The sequence below is a fragment of the Mobula birostris genome, chromosome 9, assembly GCF_030028105.1.
Source record: "Mobula birostris isolate sMobBir1 chromosome 9, sMobBir1.hap1, whole genome shotgun sequence".
Classification (NCBI taxonomy): Eukaryota; Metazoa; Chordata; class Chondrichthyes; order Myliobatiformes; family Myliobatidae; genus Mobula; species Mobula birostris.
The window spans coordinates 112,838,769-112,859,941 of NC_092378.1; the positions used below are offsets into that span (position 1 = coordinate 112,838,769).

At 40.6% G+C, this 21,173-nt stretch overlaps 1 protein-coding gene across 3 annotated transcripts in view; it reads right to left on the reverse strand.

The window, feature by feature from the left end:
• Positions 1-14,163: 14,163 nt before the first annotated feature.
• LOC140202973 (kinesin-like protein KIF19) overlaps positions 14,164-21,173 on the reverse strand; it is a 170,880-nt gene continuing 163,870 nt past the window's right edge. For all 3 annotated transcript variants that reach the window (XM_072268623.1, XM_072268622.1, XM_072268624.1), the window contains exon 20: positions 14,164-14,773. In XM_072268623.1, coding sequence (XP_072124724.1) covers positions 14,655-14,773 — 119 coding nt within the window. In that variant the 3' untranslated portion in view covers positions 14,164-14,654. The remainder of the gene's footprint in view (positions 14,774-21,173) is intronic.

Here is a 21,173-nt window from a genome sequence, read left to right on the forward strand (position 1 = left end):
AAGCAGAGGTTCATAGGTTCTTGATTAGTAAAGGCATCAAAGATGGGCTGAATTACCTAATTTTGTTCTATATCTGATGGCCTTATGGAAAGAAGAAATGCATAAAAATATATAACATATTCTATCTGCAAGTGGCACTGTTAAGATATCAAGAGGCACGTTGTGCATTGTGGCTACAGAATCAAAGAGAAACAGACACTTTTGTCTACCATATCAATGCCAACCATCATACACCAACCTAGCAAAGACGAGTGGGAAGCCAGAGGATTGGGAAACTTTTAAAGAGGAACAGAAGGTAACTAAAAAGGCAATACGCGGAGAAAAAATGAGATATGAAGGTAAACTAGCCAAGAATATATAAGAGGATAGTAAAAGCTTCTTTAGGTATGTGAAAAGGAAAAAAATAGTTAAGACCAAAATTGGGCCCTTGAAGACAGAAGCGGGTGAATTTATTATGGTGAACAAGGAAATGGCAGACGAGTTGAACAGGTACTTTGGATCTGTCTTCACTAGGGAAGACACAAACAATCTCCCAGATGTAATAGTGGCCAAAAGACCTAGGGTAATGGATGAATTGAAGGAAATTTATATTAGGCAGGAAATGGTGTTGGATAGGCTGTTGGGTCTGAAGGCTGATAAGTCCCCGGGACCTGATGGTCTGGATCCCAGGGTACTTAAGGAGGTGACTCTAGAAATCGTGGATGCATTGGTAATCATTTTCCAATGTTCTATAGATTCAGGATCAGTTCCTGTGGATTGGAGGGTGGCTAATGTTGTCCCTCTCTTCAAGAAGGGAGGAAGAGAGAAAACAGGGAATTATAGACCGGTTAGCCTGACATCGGTGGTGGGAAAGATGCTGGAGTCAATTATAAAAGATGAAATTACAACACATCTGGATAGTAGTAACAGGATTGGTCTGAGTCAGCATGGATTTATGAAGGGGAAATCGTGCTTGACTAATCTTCTGGAATTTTTTGAGGATGTAACTATGAAAATGGACAAGGGAGAGCCAGTGGATGTAGTGTACCTGGACTTTCAGAAAGCCTTTGATAAAGTCCCACATAGGAGATTAGTGGGCAAAATTAGGGCACATGGTATTGGGGGCAGAGGATTGACATGGATTAAAAATTGGCTGGCTGACAGGAAACAAAGAGTAGTGATTAACAGGTCCCTTTCGGAATGGCAGGCGGTGACCAGCGGGGTACCACAGGGTTCAGTGCTGGGACCGCAGCTGTTTACAATATATATTAATGATTTAGATGAGGGAATTAAAAGTACCATTAGCAAATTTGCCAATGACACAAAGCTGGGAGGCAGTGTGAAATGTGAGGAGGATGTTATGAGAATGCAGGGTGACTTGGACAGGCTGGGTGAGTGGGCAGATGCATGGCAGATGCAGTTTAATGTGGATAAATGTGAGGTTATCCACTTTGGTGGTAAGAACGGGAAGGCAGATTATTATCTAAATGGAGTCAAGTTAGGAAAAGGGGAAGCACAATGAGATCTAGGTGTTCTTGTACATCAGTCACTGAAAGCAAGCATGCAAGTACAGCAGACAGTGAAAAAAGCTAATGGCATGCTGGCCTTCATAACAAGGGGAATTGAGTATAAGAGCAAAGAGGTCCTTCTGCAGCTGTACAGGGCCCTGGTGAGACCACACCTCGATACTGTGTGCAGTTTTGGTCTCCAAATTTGAGGAAGGACATTCTTGCTATTGAGGGAGTGCCGCGTAGGTTCACAAGGTTAATTCCCGGGATAGCGGGACTGTCATATGTCGAAAGATTGGAGCGACTGGGCTTGTATACTCTGGAATTTAGAAGGCTGAGAGGGGATCTTATTGAAACATATAAGATTATTAAAGGATTGGACACGCCGTAAGCAGGAAGCATGTTCCCGCTGATGGGTGAGTCCAGAACCAGAGGCCACAGTTTAAGAATTAGGGGTAGGCCATTTAGAACGGAGTTGAGGAAAAACTTTTTAACCCAGAGAGTGGTGGATATATGGAATGCTCTGCCCCAGAAGGCTGTGCAGGCCAAGTCTCTGGATGCCTTCAAAAAAGAGATGGATAGAGCTCTTAAGGATAGTGGAATCAAAGGTTATGGGGATAAGGCAGGAACTGGATACTGATAGTGGATGATCAGCCATGATCACAGTGAATGGCGGTGCTGGCTCGAAGGGCCGAATGGCCTACTCATGCACCTATTGTCTATTGTCTATATTCAACATTTTAAACATACATAAAATAACCTTCAGTGTCAGAGATCTCTAATTGATTTCTTCTTGCCTTAGTGCACTAGTCCAGTGGTCCCCAGCCACCGGGCCGCGGACCGGTACCGGGCCGCAGAGCATGCGCTACCGGGCCGTGAGGAAACGATATGATTTGGTGATATGAGTCACATGCACCATTCCTCATTCCCTATCACACCCACTGTTGAGCCACTACGCATGCGAGGTCATTACCCGCGCGTCATCCATTTCAGCACGGGAAGAAGATCAACTCCTTGAGCTTGCAAATGACGGTGGGCTGAAAAGTATGTTTAACATAACATCTCTGCCGGCATTCTGGATCAAAGTCAGGGCTGAATATCCTGAGACAGCCACGAAAGCACTGAAAACGTTGCTTCCATTTCCAACATTTTTTTAAATTTCAAAATATACTTTATTCAAAAATAAATGTATACAATAAACCATTCAATAACTTTCCATCCTTTACATACGTTTCCATTATACTCATTAAAATACCCGTGTTTATAGCCACCCACGTGGCACTCCAGTAGTTCAGCTTAGCATCTCATTGTTGAGGGGTATACTCCTCGCCCACCGACCCCTCCCACTCCCACGGGTGGAGAAACCTATACTGTGGTCCTTCCCCACCGGGCCCTTGCGGTGGCTGCACCAAGTTTCAGTGCGTCCCTCAGCACGTACTCCTGCAGCCGAGAGTGTGCCAGTCGGCAGCATTCTCCCACGGACATCTCCATGTGCTGGTAGATCATCAAGTTTCGGGCTGACCAAAGAGCGTCTTTCACCGAGTTGATGATCTGCCAGCAGCACCGGATGTTGGTCTCTGTGTGCGTCCCCGGGAACAGCCCGTAGATCAGAGAGTCCTCTGTCACGCAGCTGCTGGGGATGAAACGTGACACTAGCCCGTCCATCCTCCTCCACACCCTCTTTGCGAACTGGCAGTGTGCAAAGAGGTGGGTCACAGACTCCTCCTCACTGCAGTCCTCCCGTGGGCAGTGGGGTGCGGAGACGACGTTCCGGGCGTACAGGAGGGCTCTGACTGGGAGGGCCCCTCTCACCGCCAGCCAGGCGAGGTCTTGGTGCCTGTTGGTGAGATCTGGCGATGAGGCATTTTGCCAGATGAACTGGACAGTCTGCTCAGGGAACCACCCCACTGTGTCCATCACGTCCTTCTCCTGCAGTGCCTGCAGGACACTTCGTGCCGACCACTGCCTGATGGCCTTGTGGTCAAAGGCGTTCTCATGGAAGAACTTTGCTACGTGGGATAGGTATGCCGGCAACGACCAGCTGACTGGGGCGTTGCGCGGGAGTGGGGCCAGACCCATCCTTCGTAGCCAGGGCGACAAGTAGAACCTGGGCACATAGTGGTACTTGGTGCCCACATACCTGGGCTCTACACACAACCTGATGCAGCCACATACGAAGCTGGCCATCAGGGTGAGGGCGACATTGTGGACGTTCTTGCCCCCGTTGTCCAGGGACTTGTGCATGGCGGTCCGTCTCACCCGCTCCATCTTGGATCCCCAGACGAATCTGAAGACAGCTCGGGTGATTTCCGAGCTGTAGGAGCGGGGGACGGGCCAGACCTGCGCCAAGTACAGCAGCCCTGAGAGCACCTCACACCTGATGACCAGGTTCTTGCCCGTTATCGACAGGGAGCGCCCTCCCCACAGTCCCAGTTTCTGTTTCACCTTGGCAGTCCGCTCCTGCCAGTTCTTGTTGCACGCCTCAGCCCCTCCGAACCAGATCCCCAACACCTTCACGTGGTCGGACCTGATGGTGAAGGGGACGCTGGATCGGTCGGGCCAGTTGCCAAAGAGCATGGCTTCGCTCTTTGTGCGGTTGACCCTGGCCCCCGACGCTAGCTCGAACTGTTCGCAGGTGCCAATCAACCTGCGAACTGACCTCGGATCAGAGCAGAAGACGGTGACGTCGTCCATGTACAGGGAGGTTTTCACTTGGGTCCCTCCACTGCCTGGCAGCGTCTCTACAACGAATGCAACGAAAACTAAATTGCAGAATAGACTGGACATAAGGAAACCCCTTCGCGTATCACTGTCTCCCGTCACCCCTTGATGGGACCGTCTTGTTGCAGGAAAACAAGTATTCAGCCCAGGGCTCCCACTGATTTAGCGATATTGGTATGTTGCAATAATTTTATATGTTCATACAGGGAAAATATGTGCTGTGTGTTTAATATCCAAACGATATTTAAAATGTTATGAAGCTATTGGCTTATATAACTATATAACAATTACAGCACGGAAACAGGCCATCTCTGTCCTTCTAGTCCATGCCGAATGCTACTCTCACCTAGTCCCTCCAACCTGCACTCAGCCCATAACCCTCCATTCCTTTCCTGTCCATATAGCTATCTAATTTAACTTTAAATGATAATATCGAACCTGCTTCTGCCACTTCTACTGGAAGTTCGTTCAACATTTACTTCAAGCTCCACTGTCCTCCCCTGATAATTGACATCACTACATTCATGCGAGGAAAATATGTGTTTAATATTAAATTCGTTAGATAAACCCTTTTAGAAACGAAATTGAGTGTATTAGCTAATTATCATCTATATTCCGGTCATGATTAACACCGCCCCCCCTCCCCTCCCCCCCTCCCCCCCGAACAGAATCGCCAAAAACGATCCGTAGAAAAAAATCGTACATGCATGCGCACTGGTGCCCACGCAAGGCTTCATGGTCATTGTAGTCTTTCTGGGGGTAAACCCAGTGTAGTTGACTGCTACTGTTGTCTGTTGGCAACCCCCCGCCCCCCCCGGTCGGCCAGTCCGCAAGAATATTGTCAATATGAAACCGGTCCGCAGTGCAAAAAAGGTTGGGGACCCCTGCACTAGTCATTTAGCTATACTAGTCAGTTTATGCTGCGAGAAATTGCATTGTCATTAATTTGCTCATGGTAAATGGTGGAGAGGTCAGTTGACAAGGGGATCATGGGTAGGCTACTTTAAGTGCATTTAATGCATCTACAGCTTTGTTTGCCCTTCATAGTTGAAATCACATTGACTTTGGAGTAACATGGAACTTCCTGTACATTCACTTCACCCTCCTTGAGCACACAAAACCCTTCTCTGTTTAACTCCAATTAGGATTTAAGTAATTACCTGAGGCCACTGCACAGATACCTATCAACCCTTCTTTAATAACCCAGTTGCTTAATTTTATTAAAATTCATTTACACTGGTCATGTGAATTGTACTTTCTTTAATCTAGTAGATTTATATTATGAATGTAAAGTTCAAACACACATTTAATAAAAATTAAACTTTGCAAAGCATAAACAAATCTGAATTTTCATTGCCTTTCAGTGTAAATTATGGAAGGCTCCGGAAAAGTAATACAGAGCTAAATTGACTAAATAAACAATTCTTTAATCTTCAGACAAGCTTGGTAGGACACAATATCAGTGGATTTAATTTAATGCAGTAATCTTGTTTGATGTTCGAAAATCAAATAGCATTTTAACAATATATTGCTTATTTCGCATTCTTCATAGGAAACGTCCCCTTTTTGAACTGAATTTTCTATTTCTTGTGAACTATTTTCTCCAACAGAACAAGATTAAGTTAGAGTTAGGTGAAAATTAAACCTCAGTTTCCCTATTTCTGCAATGACAATTGGTTTTACTTCTGCAACACAACGGTTTAATAACTTAAACACGAGGAAATCTGCAGATGTTGGAAATTCAAGCAACAGACATAAAAAATGCTGGTGAACGCAGCAGTTCAGGCAGCATCTATAGGAAGAGGTACAGTCGACGTTTCAGGCCAAGACCCTTCATCAGGCTTCGGCCCGAAACGTCGACTGTACCTCTTCCTATAGATGCTGCCTGGCCTGCTGCGTTCACCAGCATTTTTTATGTGTGTTGTTATTTTAATAACTTTGGTGTTGTAACCTTAAGCAAAAATAGAAAATTCTGGAGATACTTAGCAACTGTGGAGAGAGAAATGGAGACAGTGAGCTAGAAATGTTAAATGGTGATAAAATGACAATGTGAGTCACTCTAAAGCTGTTAAATCCACATAAAGTCAGATCACTTCAAATGTGAGGATCACACAGCAGCATGGGGTTTCCTTGAGAATGTCAATTTCAGCACAAAGTTCCCTCCCGATATCTTTCAAACTCTTGCAGCTGTCAGCACTTAGCCCAGTAGATATGATCTTTGCAGCAGGTCTGCAGAGGGCCATGCAAGCATTCCAGTTACAGAGCTGTGTTGCAGCTAAATTAATAAATGTTTGACTGATAGGAGCTGGAAGAATAATATCCCAAGAGGATTGATGGACTTTGGGAACTGCTGAAAATCGGTAATTACAGGAGTCATGTTCTTTGTGCAAAGGAACCATAGAAATCCCCCAAGATAACCACCTGATGCTCCTGTCAGAGGACTCTAAAGATGTGAAAGCAGTCTATGAATATTTACACAATGGGAAAGCCTTCAAAGTAGGGAACTGCCCTTTCCTGTTCTACCTGCTCCTATTGGCTGAAGGAAAAGTAGATAAAATCTCTTCTCCTTACTTAGGGAGCTTTGACTTCCCATTGCAGCCAGGGATCGTCAGCAGTAGTCTTGAGTGACCCGGAGGCTGAGAAACTGGAAGTGACCATGACCATGACCATGACTTCCAGGGGGAGAAGGTCATAGGAGATCACAGACCTTGGTGTAAACGAAGGATTCCTTTAAAACCTTCAAAGTTCAAAGTAAATTTATTATCAAAGTACTTATGTACAGTGGATTTCAGTTAATTGGTCATCGGTAATCAGACCATCCATTTATCTGGGACAACTTGTTGAAAGAAAACACAAATCAAGAAAATAGCTGGGATTCCCTTTCTTTATTTGGGACACTATGTCACTTAATTGGGACAGGAGTCAGTTGCAGTTTCTAATTAGCATCAGTGGTGTGCACATTGTTAGACATTACACTGTGCTTAGAGTGAACGGTTTTAAAATAGCGTTAGTTGTGTGTATTTGTGTTCAAAACGCAGCAATTTTTGTCACTGATAGTTGGCGAGTAATAAGTAGTAAGACAATTCAGAACTGTTTGGCTCACTGCGGTTTCATGCATTCAGGCTTGGAGATGCCAGAAACAGCCGGAGTGAAAAGAAAATGATTTCACTAATTCAACAAACTAGAAACTATGAAGAATTTGACAGTAATGACAATCATCTTGAATGTTACAATGAAAATAAAGACTTAGAATATGCAATCGTAGAAGTTTATTACGCAGAGAATGGTGAGTGCGTGGAATGGGCTGCCAGCAACGGTGGTGGACGCGGATATAATTGGGTCTTTTAAGAGCCTCCTGGACAGGTACATGGAGCTCAGAAAAATAGAGGGTACCCTCGGTAATTTCTAAGGTAAGGATATGTTCGGCACAGCGTTCTAGGCCGAAGAGTCTGTATTGTGCTGTAGGTTTTCTATGTTTCTATGTTTCTAAAGCACTGTTTGAAGGCAGTCCATTATCTGCACTAGGAGTATGCACTGATTTTGATAATTTACAGTTAATCAGAAGAACACTGCACCACAGACCTGTTTAATTCTTCTGTCGATAACTATTAGAAACTAATAAACAGTTTTAGAGTATTATAGTAGTTTGGGTAGTGTTCTAATTTGTTCTGTGTTTCAGTTAAATACATAATTTGTTACTCAGTTAAATGGTAGTTTGTCATTTTTATACCCTCTTTGAAACTTTGGCTAATTGGGACAGCTGCTTAATTGGACCAAAATTGTCTGGTCTTGATGTGTCTCAATTAACCGAGAATCCATTGTGTTACCATATACTACCTTGAGATTCATTTTCTTTCTGACATTTACAGGAAAAAAGAAATACAATAGGCTTTTATGAAAAAACTATGCATAAACGGACGAAGACATATACCAATGTGCAAAAGAAGACAAACTGTGTAAATAAAAATAATACTCAGAACATGCATTGTAAAGAGTCTTTGAAACTGAGTCTATAGATCATAGAATCAGTTCAGAGTAGTGGTGAATGAAATTATCCACACCGGTTCAGGAGCCTTTTGGTTGTAGACTAATAACTGTTCCTGAGCCTGGTGATGTGGAACCTAAGGTCTCCTGCCTGATGGTAGTAGTGAAAAGAGGGTCTAGCTGGACTGTGGGGGTCTTTGATAATAGGTGCTGCTGGTTCAATGTGAATAGAATTAATACAAAATGGTTGTTCTGTGAGTGAATAAGATCGTCTTTCAGATCAATGAGGATGAGAATTTCACCAGTGATGAATTTTGCACACTGTGTTAATGTTCATTTCATTGGAGACATGTTTATGCTGTTAAAAAGGCACCGGAGCAAAGGAAAATCTAACCACAGCATCAGTCCGAATTGTTGCTAAGATTCTCGGAAATGTGTGCAAACTTCCTCGAGCAATTTTCACAGCAGAGGAACTGCGTTTTTTTTTTGGACATACACAAATTAACTTTATAGACCAGATATCTCCTAGAGTCCAATGTAAGAACAGCAACTGGGCAGATACTTTTAGAGCTCAGATAAACTATATCACATAACTTAATCAAATTCTTGACAAAACAGTGACATGTCATTTTCTTTATGCATAATCAGCTTCAATTAACATCAAAGTAACTCATATTTCTAGGAACTGATGGAACTGATGTAATTCTGGCCACAGATCCTTGGCTATTGGAGATGGAAGCCTATCTATCATTCAGTCTGGATTAGTCTCAAACCCAAGTTCAAGAAAAGGTCACTAACCAAAGTCTGGTTTATTTGGAGATTTGGTGTCATAATCTCATGTCCTTATAAGGATCCAGTGGGATCTGCTCACTTCTGTTTGCTGGGTTCCATCTGGGTAGGTTCACTTACTCAACCACCATGTCATACATTATATACTTAATATCCTTTTCATACACTGCCAACATAAATAATTTAGTTTAAAAGGCAGCCTGAGCTGAGACTATATTGGGTAACAGTTGGCACAAGAAGCACAGTCTACAAAATAAAAAATGCAAATAAAAATCCACCTCCAGGTGATGCTGTTATATGTGTGAAGTGGGAAAGGGTGAATCATACCCAGAATTATATGCCATATTAAGTATCTTCAAAAAGTGTACTGAGCTTCAGAAGGAGGTGGTAAACTACGAAAGTAAGCAAATGCCAGCTGTAATTTCCTAACACTGAGAAATTAACAGATGCAAAGTGATCATGTTACTGGGATTAATGCACATCGAGCTACGAGTGTGTAAAATCCCAAGGCTCATTGACCTAGATAGGTTCCCAGCTAAGTAATGCCTCAATTTTAAAATTCACAGATTTGCTTTCAGATCTAGCCATTGCCTCACTTGACTTCATTCCTTCACAGGATCACTAGTTATGTAGATGAAGGCCATTCATCCATCATATCATCTCCATGCAAGAACATTACAGTTAGACCTACTTCTATCATCCTCTCCCCATAGCCATGAAGATTCTTTCTTTTCAGATCATATAACTGCAGTTGCCTCCATTGCTACCTCAAGAAGTGTATCCAAGAACACAACTACTCTGGCTGTAAACAACCACTTCCTGATATCACTTTTTATTCTTTTTGCAATGACCTACATCCCTGGTTCTGTTGATGTGAACAGTTTCTGTCTATGCTCTTCATGATTCAAAACAAAACTATTTACTGGACCAACTGGAAGACACCCAGAACTTTATTGAACCAACTGGAAGACACCCAGGAGGTCACAAGGAGAACATGCAAACTCCACACATCCAGCACCCGAGATCAGGATCTAATCCAAGCCCCCGGAGTTCTGAGGCAGCCGTCTTAACTGCTGTGCCATTCATAAAGTTATTAAGAATGTGACAAACCTTAAGTGAGATCAGATTGATCAGAGCATGTAAAACAAAGAGTTAGGTCTTTAGATTTCTAAGCTTGATCAAGGACTTGAACACCGGACTTCAAACTTAAAGCCTGAACTTAGTACTCGGGCCAAGTACTATGATCACTAACGGATGATGGTTGAAAGCAAGGCTGAGATTAGGAATAGGGGATTTTACTTGAAGAGTGAAAATGAAGAAAGACAAAAGGGATGTGATATCAGACTGAGATGAGTAAAAAACTTACTCAAGATGAGAAACATGAGAGGTTGCGTGGATATAATGCCATAGAGAGAGTGAAAGGACATCTTCCTATTAAAGGTGGGGGAGAGTACAATTAATCAGTAAGTAAGAGACATGGATGATGCATGGAAGTGAAATTCTCAAAGGAGAGGATGTTGATAGAATAAGGAGAAAGACTTTTTTGGAGAAAGGGCACTTTTATTTCGAGAATATATGAATCAGGCTGTTGATAAAGAGATTGGCATGTGATTGGCTTCAATAAGGGGATAGGAACTGTTATCAAAAAGTTATCTTTTTTGAATGCTAGAATCGCAATAATATCGTGAATGGCAGGGCCCTTGCAGAGTGAATGCACAGCAGGGGAGACATACAAAAACACAGATGGTGGTTATTGATCAAGAGGCAGGGTCAGCAGAGGTGGTAATCAGAGAAATTAGAATGAGATCACTTCCCAGGAGAAGTATGGAGAGCAAAGAGTGGAACAATTTTATTTACTGCATGGTGAGATGGACAAGAATATTATAGGAAGCCGTGAGAACCATAGCAATGATTTGAATAGATACTGTAGCAATAATTAATGCAAGATGTGATCAAAGGAGGAAGGCGTCAAATGCTAGATGAGAGAAAGGAGGAGGAAATTTCAAAGTTCAAAGTAAATTTATTATCAGTATATATTCATCTCCCCATATACAACCCTAGGATTCATTTTCTTGTAGGTGCACTCAATAAATAAATAGCATAATAACCATAACTGAATCAATGAAAGACCACCCAACTTGCGCATTCAACCAGAGAACAGAAGACAACAGACTGTGCAAGTACAAAATAAATAATAATAATAATAATAATAATAATAATAAAATAAATAAGCAAGAACTTGAGATGTAGAGTCTTTGAAAGTGAATTCATTGGTTGTGGGAACATTTCAATGATGAGGCAAGTGAAATAGAGTGAAGTTATCCCCCTTTGGTTCAAGAACCTGATGGTTGAGGGGTGATACTGTTCCTGAACCAGGTGGTGTGAGTCCTGAGGCTTCTGCACCTTCTTCCTAATGGTAGCTGCAATAGGAGAGCATGTCCTGGGTGATGGAGTCCCTGATAATGGATGCTACTTTCCTGCCACAGCATTACACGCAGATGTACTCATTGGTGGGAAGGGCTTTACCCATGATAGACTGGGTCATGTCCTCTACTTTCTGTAGAATTTTCTGTTCAAGGGCATCAGTCTTTCCATACTAGGCTGTGATGCAGCCAGTAGAAATAGAATTGCAAAATGTAGAAGAAAAATTATTTTGCAATAAGATTTATTTTTCTTAAGATTATGTTGTATCTTAAATCCTATTTGTTCAATTATGCTATTTGCAAAAATGTTTGAAAATGATTTCTATCACCTCTCTTGACCTAAGGAAATCCTTAAGCATGTATAAACTGATAAAACTATTTTTGAAATGTAGTGCAATACAGAAGGCAATTCTAGAGGAAAGCAGCATCTGTAGAGGTATACTGTGCAATACCCAGTATTGCTGGCTATCTCCCCTCTATCTTTCAGTCCATCTGAAGGGTCTCGCCCTGAAACAGTGACTGTCCATTTCTCTCCACAGATGCTGCCTGCCCTGCAATGTTCCTCTAGCAGCTTGTTTTTTTTTTCACTGCTTGCGGCAGATTACTATTTGCAAGCTAACTATCATGTTTTCTACAACCCACAACACCTCAAGACAAATATTTCATTGGCACTCTATTTCAATGACTTGGTGAGACAGATGGTTCTAGCAGTAACAATGAGTTGAAAATGAGCAACGTATATGAAACTGTTCTGAATTGATTGATATTGGAGGAGAAAGAGTTTGTGTGTGCACCACCATTACCGTGGAGCATCTCTAGGGGAGGTGCGTACCATAAATTTTCCACCATAGGATTAGCAGAATATAAATTCATCACTGAAATGTCATATTCCCTGGACCATATATGGAGTGTTTTATCCTTTGGGGACTAAATCAAATTAAATCAAAAATTGCTCATAAAATAAAACATAAATTTTTACAGCACCTCTTCTAACCTCAGAAAACACTTAAAAGCTGTTAGAATTGTTCTTGAAATGTGTTTAACTTTGCAATAAAGGAAATAAGAAAACCAATATGGGAATGGCAAAGATCCACAAAAAAACGAACTAATGATCAGATAAACCATGGTTTTAACATTATATTGATTAGAATAAATATTTGTTAATAAATCAAGTTGAACTACATTCTCCTCTTTGCACAGAGTTGCAAGTCCTTTTGCTTCCAACTAAAAGTTTAATGACTCATCCAAAGCATGTTATAGATCATTTAGTAAAATATGAGCAAAAACTTGGCAGTTGCTTCTGAGAGACATGATAAGATACGAAAGAGATCCAAGCTTTTTCTTTATCACCTCTTTGGAAAAGCAAAAATATATCAAAGTGTTTCTTGCTGGTAATTGAGTGGAAGTGCTCTTTTTAAAATGATCGCTCATAACATTCATTGGTGTTATAAAATAAAAACATTTTGAAGAGATTATTCACTTAAGTGGCAAAACCCTGCATTGAAACTTGGCCAATTAAAAATAAATCACATATTTTACAATGCTTTCAATTTACAAAACCGCTTACCATCTAGCAGTACCACAGCACAGGATGTTATATCCCTGGAAAATGGAATTCACCCTCTTTTCATGCACTTAACAAATGCTGCAAATATCACTAATGCCCAGTTGGATCTCCTGAAAATATTTGTTAATTGGGGTGAAAGAATGTTAAAAGTCATATTATGGCAACTTAGGCTAAAATCATGTGCAGTTCCTGTCAGAAGTTGCAGCTATCAGATCACTGGAGTTCTAGATGCTGGCAGATGGTCAGATTGTAATGAATTCTCCTTATGACTGTACCTTCCAGCTACAGTAAGGGCTGTGATGGAGATGAGAGAATGTCCAAGAGTGAAGAGTTCAAAGCAAAGTACTGTAATGTTTACCATATTCATCACCCTGTATCTCACAACGTGTGTGTCCACCCATCTTGCCCAACTCTAATCCCAGACCGTGAGAGGTCCCACACAGAGTGATTCTGGCAGACATTGCAGTGGCTGTAATGAATGGCACAGCATAGAGATGCTGGAGTCATTATGGGAATGTAAAGTGATGTATGTGCTTTTGCACTTACCATTGGAAAATTGAGTCTGGGGGAAGATTATACTGCAGTTAAGACAGAGGTCACATCAAAGACGCATTAATTCACATCACCATCAATCTGCTATGGGGTTTGGTGCAAATTCTCTTGTGATTAATAAACAAAGGTGATAGGCTTCATCTTTAAAAACCAATATAGTTCAGCAATTTAAAAAATGGCCACAATACACGTGATAACATAATTAGCTGCACAACTGACGTTAAATCATGCATGGTGGGGTCTGGGCCAATTTCCTGATGGGTGCTTAGCAACCTGGAAATAATCGTCATGTGGAAAATAGCTCCAATGTGCACAAATTGATCCAATTCCTAAGCAATGAATCTGTAAATTTTAGTGGCATCTGTTTTTAAATGGGCCATGCATTGGTTATATGTGCGGAGTTTTCGCACAGTTGTTATTTCAGTTATCATACTGTTATTTCACAGCTCTCCCATCATTAATTATTATTCATACACTGTTTTGCATCATCAATTGTATCGATTGGAGTACAATTCATAAAACTGATTATTTCATGTGAAATAAATATTAACTCACCATTTGTTAGTCTAATGTAAGACACTATAGGAAATAACAAAACTTCTTATTTTTATGAAGCAGAACAAAAATGCTGTCGGTAGTTTTTTATTCAAAATTTTTAACTAATTGTAACTTGAAATAACAAGTTGTTTATAATTTTGTTACAAGATATTTGTAAATTCTAATATCTGCCAATGACATTTTTGACTCAAATGCCTACAAAGTTAATTCAGTTCTTACAGTACCAAAGATCTGTGCATTCGTCAATGGCTCTCAAAGGAATTGCACCATAAGCAGTTTAGAATTCATGCTCTTCTTGTAGTCCATCCATGCTCGCATTCTTTTTCAACTGTCTAGCTCACTCAACTTCAGTAATGCTACATGAATTCATTTGCACCGTGGATTGTAAAATGCAGAAATTAATGTCTCAGTATACTTTAATCAAAAAATCTAGCAAATTAATTCATTTGGAATTCAGCATAAGATCAGGTGATATCACATTGCTGGCTTTAATTTGTTTGAGGTTTCTCCTGAATCCTTGCATCTTATTTCACAAATCAGCCATTATATTGCACAAGTGCTTCCCACTTGTGATCACTTTTTGGGTCTGCTACGTGAATTTGCATCTCTTATCCTGGGAGGCAGATTACTTCCTTTTTTGAAGTTTCCAGGATGTGTTCGCAGGTGTTGTGTATTGGCACCATAACCTGGTCCTGTAATAGCAGTTGGAAAAAGAAAAGGTCTAATTTATACAGTGTGCCTTTGCTTTCTTCTTCTTCATTATAACTTCTAAAGTTGAAGCAATACCCCAGCATTAGCTCTTTTTAAATAAGAGGGTTATATACTAGAGTAAAAACAGGCTTTTTGAAAAGAGTAAACATGCCTTTTCTTGGTTGGCTTAGTAAGGAGGATATTTTAAGTATGAACCTACAATAATGCTTCTGACATCTCTGAACATGGTGTGCATGAAAAGGAATGGACATCAGAATCAAACATGAGTCCCTGAGTGAACTCAGAAACAAAAAGTTTATAGTTTTATGATCAACAGACCAATCATTTTAATGAAGTATGAAAACACTTTATTAATTGTTGGAGAGTATACCTGATGTTTGGTCAGTAATAATGAAGGTGCTTGTCATACACTCCTCCTCATGCTTGGATCCATTGAAGTCAATGAAACTAAATAATAGGCATGGCACACAAGGAAAGCTGCCTGCTATCATGTTACAGTTACACTACCACCCAGGTTAAATTACAGCCTGTATCATTTTAAATTTTAAATGTCGATTAGCTGTGCCAAGTACTTGATAATTAGGAAATCTTGCAGGTCTCAAATTCAGTGTCTCGCTAAATGTAACCAATTCGTTGAAAACAAGTAGGCAATAACAGGATCCCATTCATTTACACTTGCATTTAATTAACACTGCATAGTTCTGACAGCACAGAATCTTTTTATAAAGAGTTACTAAAGATGCAAAAACACTTCAGCATACCTATAAAACAATGGATACCTGGGCACAGATAACCAAAAGAAAAATAGAAATAACAGCTGAGAGAATTGGGATGAAATTCCTGAGTTTGAGCCAACAGAGGAAGTTTACTGTTAAAGCTAAACTTGGAGGAGCACAGATTCTTTAGGATTCTGAGCTGGAGGTGATTGCAGGGACAAATGAGGCCATGAAGAAAATTGAAATCAGGTTGAGAATTTTAAAGTTGAGCCATTGCTTAGTTGGAAACCATGTTAGATCAGGAAATCCAAGGGTAATTGGTAAACGAGACTTGATCCATGTGCATGTCTAAGAGTTTTTTTAAGAAATGCCCCCTATGGTACCTGCCTCTACCACCACCCCTGGCATGCGTTCCATGCACCCACCACTTTGTGTAAAGATTATGTCTCTCACATCCCCCCATACTTTCCTATTCCATAAGCTAGTTTTAAAGTGTTATATATCAAGAGGGTACATGGGCAAGAATTGTCAACATATCCCTTCGCTAGATGCTTGCATAGGTAGAGAATTAGTGTTCTTCTTCGAGAAACAAGTGTTCTGCCTCAAGTCTATTATTACCTCAAGATGTAGCAGAAATCTCATTCCATAGCAACACTGAGTAACCTACATTTAAGCATATCAGGTCACTGCATCAATCAGTGATCTATTTGTCTTTCCAATATTTTTACATGTTGCATGGTGTCTCTTGTTTGTCAGAAGACTCTTCAGGTATTTAACAAAGATCTCTCATAGATTAAATAAATACCAGATCCATTGTTAAAATAGCAATTTACTTTATCAAAAACTACTAAATGAGCAATTTTCTAAATGAAACTTCATTATGAATTAATAGCAAGGTAAAACAGTAAAAATACTAAGTATGGTTTGGACATGACAAGGGAATAGGAGTAAAAAATATGATAACGTCTTTATTCCTTTCTGGTTACACCGTTCCCTCCACTGGACTCATTTCATTTTTAAGTCAGAATGCTGCTTAGAGTCAGGCAGAAGACTTCTGATGCTGCTCCATGTATTAGCAGCATGAGACACAGTTCTGGAAAGCGGAGCTGGCCCTAATATATTCCTACACTGTTGTGCTGTTACAAACATCAGAGCCTGCAGTCCCAACTGGGACAGGAAAAGCATGAATACTTGTGGTGAGGTTTGAGTTGTGCTCAGTAAGCCTTGGCTCCCAGAAGCTGCCTGCTGCACCAGCTTGGCTAAGCAATTACCAAATAAAACTGTTCAAATGTTAACATGTCAAATGGAGAGCAGGCAAGCCACTGTTAAAATAAAAAATGAAAGCCAAACTTATGGACATTTCAGTCATAATTTCAGTTTTTGTCCCCCCTTCCCATTCACTAAGACTGAATAAATTATTTCTATTTAACCTGTGGTTACCCTCTGCTGCATTGATTCAAACTCAATGAGAATGCAGGTAATAAAAATGAATAAGGTAGCAGCCAAGGCTCATCAATAATAGTGAGCAATTCGCAGTCTTTCATTTTCTGTACCAGTTCCTTTGCTTTATGTTTAATCTGATCAATATTTCACATTTAAATCTGCTGTAATCTAAACATTAATCTAACTTCTGGGGGTTATAAAAGATTCATGGCTGTCAGTCGTCATTTGGCTGCTGTAAAGGTTATTCTGTGCCGATGCCTCACAAAGATCTCATTAATTGCAGGGATGAAATTGCAGCACTCCTTCATGTGGGAAGAAGTTTGAAAATGTGTGGCGTGGACAATATTTATGAGTACACCCTGACAAAGGTCTGCAGATGCCATATACGAAGAAAAATCAAATTAAAATTCATTATTCAGTCAAATTATTGTGAGTAATCAGAATCAAATTAAAATGTGTTTTGTTTGGTATCAAGTATCAGCAAATATAATGGCAACATATTAAACTCAGTGTCAACAAAATGGAGCCAGCCAGTCAGGCTCCATTTCACCAGAGAACTCACTTACAATAGATACTACAGTACGGCTATTCTGGAGACTCAAAATACTTTACCTCAGATGTCATCACTAAGTGATTTTCTGTGCGTTCACTCTATACAAGGACTTGAGCTTATAAGGAGTGTTAATTGCAATATTTTTACTCATTAGCACACTTCAAACTGCGAATAATTTCCAGAATCCAATGCGCCAGTACCAAAAGGGCAAATTCACATCATGTTAAAACAAATTGATCCCTGAGGCTGACCACTGATAGACACATTGTTGCACAGCTTGGGGAGCTCCAGAGACAGACACAGGAATAGAGATATGGGTAAGCTGCTTCACAGTCTCAGCTATACTGTAACTCAGTTTCACAGACACAGAAATGGGAACCCTTTTCACACATGGACCAACACATCCTGAGAAAGGTCTCAGCAAAAGCTAAGAAGAATTGGTGGGAAGATGTGACTCATGTGCTGTCACCTTACTCCTGCAGAGGTTAGCTTAAGTGCAAGATCTGCACTTAAGCAGACTCATAGTAGAAACATATTGTAGAATTTTGGTCTTCTTCCCTAAGGGAGGATGTGTTTGCCTTACAGAAGTGGGATGAAGGTTTGTTCGATTAATTCCAAGAGAGCATTGCCCCTTGAGAAGAAAGCCAGTGGGATAGATCCATGGACTCTGATGGTTAGGGGAATAAGAGGTGATCATTTCAATGGTCTGACAAGGTAGAGACTGAGAGACATTACCTGGAGTTAAAAGATGCAAGTCTCAAAATAAGCAGGAACCACTGAAGATGACTGGGGTAACTGAACCTTTGCAATTTTCCATGTCATGGTGCAGTAGGTACTTGGTTAATAAATATATTTAAGGCTGAGATGAATAACTATTTGGGCACAGAGGGAATTAATAAATGGATGGACTTGATGGAGATCCTTAGCCCTGATTTTGTTGAATGTCACAGGAGGCTCAAGGGCTGTAGAGTCAACTCCTGTCTTGAAAGATTTGGAAGCTAACTGCCAGAGAGGTCATTCTGATTCTAGACTCCAACTCATTACTCTTTGTACTGCTGTTGAAGAACGAACAGGTTGGGATCATCTGCTTCAAAGTGGGAGATGATGAACTAAAATTTCGCAAGGGTTTGATAGATAATTAAATAGATGATATTTCCATTGTGGTGTGTTCAAAATTATAAGCCATAACCAGAAGCCATTCACTTAATATGTTCAATAGGGAAATTGTGAGAAGCTTATTTACTCCCAGGATGCTACCACAAGGCACATTCAGCATCATTAAAACTTTGAAAGGGAAGTTAGGAAAGGCCACAGGAAAGCAAGTGGACAACTATGCTAACAAGGTAAGATTAAATGAAAGCAATGAGATTTTTGTTTTTGTGGAGCATGAATGAAAAGATTGACACCACACAGTTTATTTTCAGTCATCTGGACAACTGTTGCCATTGCTGCATCATATTCATTGATGTTGTTGTTTAACAATGCATCGGTGTAAAGGAGGGGATAAATAAGCAAGTAAAAGTCCTTCAAACCCATTAAGAGGAATGGAGCGTCTTGTACCTACATCATGTTTAGGCAGTCTAGTATGTTTGAATTTTATCTGATTTTTACTGCTCTCAGGAAAATCCCAACTTTCATTTCAGAACAGTCCCCGGTTCCAAATCCATTTCCCACATCATCAACTTTCTTATTATTCCTTGGTTGAGATTGTACAATAACATATAAGAAGCAGATTTATACCCTGTGATAGCACCCATTGGTAATATGGCTGCTATCAGATTGGACTGATCCTTCTGTGGTCCTAGATGTGAATCTAAGATGGTGTGTCCCACTCAGATGCAAGCAATAAAAATGTCACTGAACTATTACAAGGTATCCTAACCGGGGAGGGTAAACACTCAGAAGTCAATGTTCACAACGATACCAACAACATAGGTAAAATGTTGGGAGAGGTCTTTCAACTTGAATTTATGGAGCTAGGGAGCAGATTAAAAGACAGGTCCTAAGGTTATAATCTCTAGATGACCTCTAATGCCAATGGACATAGCAATAGGAAAATAGGTCAGATGAATATGTGACTAAAGAGATGTTACAGGACAGAGGGCATTGGATGTAATCACTAGGATTGTTTCTGGGAAAATGGGGAGTGTATAACATGGACAAGTTGCATCTGGACCAGAAAAAATCCCACATCCCTCCCAAGAGGCTTGCTAGAGCTGTGGAGGAGAGTTGACACGGAGCGGGCAACACAGTAGATGCACAGTTACAGGGGTACATATGGTTAAATATCAGAAGGAAAATTAAGAAAACAAAGTTGATATATGGCAAGTTTAAAGAACTGAAAACTAGTGAATCTCGACAGGAGTATAGAATGTGTAGGGAAGTACTTAAAATAATTAGCACGGTAAAGAAGGAGATGAAATAGCACTATTGGACAAGATTCAAGAAAATAGAAAAGTATGTTACAAGATTATTAAGGGCAATAATGGTACGACCTATTAGGGAGCACACTGGCTATCTGCGTGTGGAGATGGAGATATAGACGAAGTCTTAAATGAATGCTTTTGATTTGTATTTGCTATGGAACAGGACGTGATAGGTGGAGAATTCAGGGAGGGGCATGGTGGAATTATTGATCAAATTACAATTAAAAATGAGTAGATATTAGGTGTGTTATTGGGCTTAAAGTTGTACAAATTAACAAGGCATGATGAAATATATACAAGACTGCTGTGGAAGGTAAGGGATGTGATTGTTGGGGCACTGCAAGAAGTTCTCAAATCTCTAGGCAAAGAAGAGATGTTAGATGAGTTAGGATCAGAATCAAAATATAATGTGAAATTTGTTGCTTTCTGCTGCAGTACCGTGCAAAGATATAAAATTACTATAAATTATGAAAATAGTAATGAAGTGCAGACCACAATCTGTGTGGATTGGAAATAACATCTCCACCTCTCTACAATCGGCACTGGCGCACCATAGGGATGTGTGCTTAGCCCACTGCTCTACTCTCTCTACTCCCATAACAGTGCAGCTGGCCATAGCTCAAATGCCATCTGTAGATTTGCTGATGATACAACCATGGTTGGCAGAATTTCAGATGGTGACAAAAGGGCATAGAGGAGCGAGATATACCAGTTAGTTGAGTGGTGTTGCAAACTTGCACTCAACATCAGCAAGACCAAAGAGCTGATTGCAGACATCAGAAAGAGTAAGATGAGGGAACACCAACCAATCCTCATACAGGGATCAGAAGTGGAGAGAGTGAGCAATTTCAAGTTCCTGGGTGTCAAGCTCTCTGAGGACGTAACCTGGATGCAACGTATCAATGCAGGTATGAAGAAGGCAAGTCAGTGGCTATATTTTATTAGGAGTTTGAGGAGGTTTGGTTTGTCAACTAAAACACTCAAAAACTTCTACAAATATACTTTGGAAGCATTCTGACTGGCTGCTCACCATTTGGTATGGGGTTGGGGGAGCTACTCCACAAGATCGAAGTAAGTTGCACAAACTTGTAAGATTAGTCAGCTTAGTCATGGGTATTAGCCTTCATAGTATCCAAGACAACATCAAGGAGCAGTGCCATAGGAAGGTAGAATCCATCATAAAAGACCCCCACCACCCAAGACATGCCCTCTTCTCTTTGTTCCTGTCAGGAAGGAGGTACAG